The sequence below is a fragment of the Nyctereutes procyonoides genome, unplaced genomic scaffold (assembly GCF_905146905.1).
Source record: "Nyctereutes procyonoides isolate TBG_1078 unplaced genomic scaffold, NYPRO_anot_genome, whole genome shotgun sequence".
NCBI lineage: Eukaryota > Metazoa > Chordata > Mammalia > Carnivora > Canidae > Nyctereutes > Nyctereutes procyonoides.
The window spans coordinates 4,124,488-4,130,487 of NW_026575146.1; the positions used below are offsets into that span (position 1 = coordinate 4,124,488).

Here is a 6,000-nt window from a genome sequence, read left to right on the forward strand (position 1 = left end):
TATTGATAAACATTGAGACTATAACCTAATTTTTGACTCTTTTCAGTAACTTGCTGCCAGAATCTATTGGCATAAGGAAGGGATAAAAAGATTGATTGCTTTTTTTCCCCAAATTTTTTTTCTGGAACCATGAGCCTTTAATTGCTTGGGATTTTGTTTTGGAATAGGACTCCTTAGATGAAGCCCGACAGAAGATCTTCGATATCCGGGAAGAGTATAGAAACAAGTTGCTGGAAGCTGAGCGCCTAAGATTGGAAGCCCTAGCTGCAGAGGAAGCAGCAAGTTCAGTGGAGCCAGAAAAGAAGACGCTGGCTCCTGACACACAGAAAAAAAAGAAAGGAAAGAAAAAGTAACCAGCAGGTGCCCAACTTGTACCTTCTTCTTCTGGAGAGGAAACCCCTTATTTTTTTTAATGTGATCTTTAACCTTTCCTGCTGATAAGGTATTAGGCCAATAGAAAATAGAGAAGTTTTCCTTCTTAGAATGAATTTCTGTATTTTAATATTTATTTGTTGGTTTTTCTCAGAAAACTATGATTTGAGAATTTAAACTTTTCTAATTTCAATAAAAATTGCCTCAAAATATGTAAATTGCAATAAAATTTACATATCTCCCTCTAAATTGTTGCATTTTAGTTAAGTAGTAAAAACAAGATCATAAATGGACTAACATGATTACATTTGAAAACATTCAACAAGGAGAAAAATAGCTATGGTTCTTAGAAGAAATTTTGTTTCTAACCTTAGAGACTTTAAAAATTTTTTTAAATATGCTTCTGTATTTGTGCTTTTTTTTTTTTTTTTTTTGAAAGGCTGAACTTCCATAAACCTCCTTCACTGAGTAAGAATTGCTGTGGGTTAAGCTCCATTGAAGTGTTCGAAGTCTGAATCCTAACACTCAGGCAATACAGACATAGAGACTTTGATCACAAACACATCCCTTGTCATGTGACCTGGCATCATGGTTTTTTGTAAGACACAGGACATGTTCTTATATGCCAGTTTTAGAAAATTGCAGTGAGTGTATTAACTTAGGCATGTGATGGGAGATGGGCTTCTCCTAAAAGCACACTTCCAGTTCATGGCTTCCTCAGGTGAAAACTCCAACAGTATTTTTAATTTTTTAAAAAAGATTTTATTTATCTATTTATGAGAGACAAAGACAGAAAGGCAGGTCTCCATGGGGAGCCTGATGTGGAATTTGATCCCAGGACCCCAGAATCAGGACCTGAGCCAAAGGCAGATGCTCAACCACTGAGCCACTTAGGTGCCCCTCCAACAGTATTTTTTAATCAGTCAAAACTGTTCCACTTTGATAGGTGATTTTCCTTTTTTCATTTACTTAGATTTTATTAAATTTTATTTTAAAAATGTTTAGTGATATATATATATATACATATATATGTAAGTTTACTTAAACATGCAAACACTTGCCCACATTGTTCTTTGCCTAAACTTTCCTTCATCACCCTATGATCTCCCAAACCCTACAAAATAGTATATGATGATGACCCAGAATAAATATTTCCTTGTTTTTCACTTATCTAATATAATCATACATCAATATTTTATATCGTGTCCTAGTTTACAAAATGACATTTTTAAAAAGATTTTATTTATTTATTCATGAGAGACACAGAGAGAAGGCAGAGACACAGGCAGAAGGAAAAGCAGGCTCCTCGCAGGGAGCCTGATGTGGGACTCAATACCAGAGCTCCAGGATCATGCCCTAAGGGAAAGGAAGATGCTCAACCGCTGAGCCACCCACGTGTCCCCAAAATGACATTTTATACATTCTTTACCATGTTGTGATTTTTTTCACCAAACAACACAAAATTTGAGACAAAGCTAATTAATTCTTTTTAATTGCTGTGAAATATTTCATGGCACAAATATATTGTCATTGATTCAGCTAATTCTCCTATATTAGCTTTGTTTCTAGACCTTTTTCTTTTTTAAAGATTTTATTTATTCATGATAGACGGGGCAGCGGGGGGGGGGGGGGCGGGGGGCAGAGACACAGGCAGAGGGAAAAGCAGGCTCTGACGTGGGACTGGATCCCAGGTCTCCAGGATCAGGCCCTGGGCCGAAGGTGGCGCTAAACCGCTGAGCCACCCGTCTGCCCTCTAGATCTTTTCCATACAAGAAAAACTAGTAAGAACAGAAAAGAATTAGCAATATGGTAAATTTAACAAGGTATTTTCTAATAAATAAAAAAAGAAAAATATAGTGCCTGACCTTTAAAATAAAGGAAAAATAAAATCAAAATATTTTTTAAGAAGATACTATAAATATTACTGTATAAGTGCTTACAGTGACTACACTGGAAATACATAGGACACAGAACACCAGGTACAATGTTTATACCTATATTTGGAATCACTGACCATGCAGTTGATACAAATAAATGCAGACTAATTTACAGGTAGTTTTTAATTGTCACTCAAATATTTGGAATGGGGTTGCCATTGGTGATACATTTTTCAAAATGGTGAACAACTTTGGTAAATTTTCAAAGATAGCAATGTTTAGTCTTCCCTTAATATACACAACTGTTGCAGTCCTTGAAATATTCATTGAACTTTAAAACTGTGCAAAAAATACTTCTGTTTTATATATCTTACAGAGTTAGGTTCTTGGATCATTAATTTGCTTTTTAAACTATATCAATGATAGACCATTGAAATCATAGAGAGGTAAGATGATTCTTTGTTGCATGTGACTCTGAAAGATTAGGGGATATCTGACATCCTTGACATTTAACAAGTTCTTTCCCATTCTTGGGCCAACCCAAAATGCCCCCACATATTTCCTTAATACTCTCTAGAGTTTGTACTGTCCCCACTGAGATCATCTCCATTGAAAAGAATAGTAAAGATTATTGAGAAACTGAAGATAATAATGTCTGTGGATCATAGTTAATACCTAACTCCTTTAGAATACACAGCTGTATAAAGACCCTCCATTGTATTGATTGAGTTAACCAGGGTATGTGTATAAAACATACTATAGTTCCTACAATTCCTAAATCATTGTCTTAGACAAATGTATGGCTTCCCATTCAGTTTCTTTCTCCTTAGACTCTTATCATCTACCTCTTTACATCCCCTCCAAGTTCTTCATAGTCAACTCTCCACATCCTTTCTCAGGGGCTTTTGTAAGAGCTGAGAAAACATACTTCTCTTCTGCAGTCACAGACCTGTTGCTGAGTAACAACCCCAGGGTGTGACTCTGATGGTAATAAAACATTATTATAAGAGCAATTTAACACTTCAGTGTCTCTAACACCTCACTGAAGAATAGGATGTGGCTTTCCCTTTTACAAAATCAAAGTGTCCACTAACGTGTTTCTGAAATGTAACAAAGGACAGTCTTCATTTAAATGAATTAGAAAATTGCTGACATCTTTGCTAAACTTTTAACTTGCTTTTAGAAATCAAGTTTTCAGGGCCCCTGGGAATCTGACTCTTGACTTTGGCTCAGGTCATGATCTGAGGGTTGTGAAATTGAGCCCCACGTCACTCCATGCTCAGCATGGAATCTGCTTGAGATTGTCTCCCTCTCCCTCTCTTTCTCCCTCTGTCCCTCCCCCCACTTGCACTCTAAATAAATAAATAAATAAATAAATAAATAAATAAATAAAATCTTTTAAAAAACAGAAATCATTTTCAAATCAAAAAACACTGATTTTTAGTCTCTGAGTCCTCTGTTATATATTAAAAACATTAAAAACACATTGCACGATATTCTGATATTTACCTTGTGTCTCTGTCTCATTCCAATGTGACCCATGTATCCACTGTCTCTTGGAAAATAGAAAAGTACAAGTGGAAGTGGCAAGAAGAGCCAGATAGTAATGGAATTTGCTTCAGAGAAGAAACTTTATACCCTGGGCCATATCCTAGGTGGGATTATTAATAACAGATTAATAAAAGTTTTCAATGACCTTCCCAGAACATTTCTGAAATTAACATTATGAAGGAACTTTGTTTTAAGCTGGCACAACATTTTTGTCTGATCAATTATAAAACAAATTCTATTCATCTTAATTTAGATAACATAGTTTCCAAACATGGGTATGTTTTTGTGGAATATTTTTTTTACATATTGAAGGAGTTTTGTTTTAAGCTGGTACAATATTTTTTGTCTAATCAATTATAAAATAAATTCTATTCTTCTTAATTAGATAAAATAGTTTCCAACCATGGGTGCGTTTTCATGGAATAAGACTTAGGCTCTACATCCTCGTTTTTGGTATAAGCACAGATGGCAGCATCAACACATAGTATGATTTATTTTTTAAGTGAACCTGTATAACAAATTACCATTGTATAATAATTTCAATCCATAACTAAAAAATCTAAGTTTCCAACTAAACCAAGCATTTTAATACATTTTATTAATTATAAAAATCTACTTACCTAATCTGTAAATTCTTTTCCCATCTATCACATAATATAATGACACCCTTTATTTTCAATGCTTATCAAACCATTGATTTCGGAATCACCAATTCAGATGGCATGTGGATAACTCTTTCATTCCATATTCGACTGTGGGTGGTTGATATATTTATACAGATACAAAGAAAACTCATTAAAAATTATATTTGCCTTCATGAAAAAGATTCCAAATTAATATTTACACAGTAAAGACTTACCAGTTAATTGCTAAATAATATAAATCAATATAGCTCATTGGTGAAACTGGGCTCAGTCGGTTAACATCTCTATAATATTTTATGGGTTTGAAAAGAAAATTTTCATGCTGTTTTCACCAGGAAAATTACATTTCTGCAAATGGCCAAAATTACACTAGATATAACCTCACCAACCAATGACTTATTTGATTATCGGTAGAATTAGTGATTATATTGTTATACAATTAATAATATAATACTAAAATGTTGCTGTGTGTTTTCTTTCTGAAGGAACTTTGAAATTTTCCTGTACTTTTTTTCATAAACTTAGCGGATTTTTAACTCAAGTGCTTCTGGAGTAGCAGGTGCCCAAAGTCTGCATATTTTACAACATAATGTGTGGAAAACAACCTTTGGCAGACATTAAAGTTTTGCCTAAGACCATCATTTCTGTTGCCATTAACTATTAAAGCCATTAACTATTAAAATAGGACTCCGTGAGAATAGCTATCAAAATGGTCAACCTGAGGTGCTTGGGTGGCTCAATCAGTTAAGTGCCTTTGGCTCAAATCATGATCCCAGAAGCCTGCCTGGGATTAAGCCTGGCATCAGGCACCCTGCTTGGCAAGAGGTCTATTCCTCCCTCTCCCTCTATGCTTCCCCTCTCCTGTGCTCTTTGTCTCTATTAAATAAATAAAATCTTTTTAAAAATTAAAAAAAATAGTCAACTTGAATTCAAAAGCTGTTTTCCAGTTTATGATTCATACAGACTGCTTGTATTTACTCTTGCTCTCATTTATCAACATTTAAATCATCTCTGGCTCTATAAAGACAAAGAGGAAGAAAGCAGGGGGAAATCCAAAGAGTTTTATCTGTGGCTTGCAGATATGACAAAAGAATGTCCTGGAGGGAGGTTAAAATTCCTTTTGAGAAGCTCATATATCATTTGCAGATTTCAATAACTCTTGGCCTTCAGAAACCTGGATGCTTCAAATTTGAGCAGCTTTATTTCTTCTGTTATGCCACTACTATTTAACTAGCTTGTCATAGTAAGACCATTTCTAATACTTTGTGTAAAGATTTCATCTCTCTGTTATATAATGGGTTATATTCTCCTTGAGTGCAAGGACTATATTGTAATTGTCATCTACTGTGCATTTCAATCACCCTCAAATCATAGCACAAAACCTCACAGAGTAGGCTTTCAGTGGATTATAATCAAATAAAGTACACTATTTCACATTATGTGAGCTATTAGGCTGATATTAAAATGGGTCTAAAGCAATGCTTATGATCATTTTTAAAAAATGCGTCAGATTGGACTTCAAGTGAAAATATTGAAAAATACTGTTTATAGGACCT

The 6,000-nt window shown here is 34.5% G+C and overlaps 1 protein-coding gene across 1 annotated transcript in view; it reads left to right on the plus strand.

The window, feature by feature from the left end:
- The window catches only part of ADGB (androglobin), a 157,608-nt gene extending 157,217 nt beyond the window's left edge, over positions 1-391 (plus strand). The window contains exon 36 of the mRNA XM_055311188.1: positions 168-391. Within this exon, the coding sequence (XP_055167163.1) occupies positions 168-353 (186 nt within the window). The 3' untranslated portion in view covers positions 354-391. The remainder of the gene's footprint in view (positions 1-167) is intronic.
- Positions 392-6,000: the final 5,609 nt, after the last annotated feature.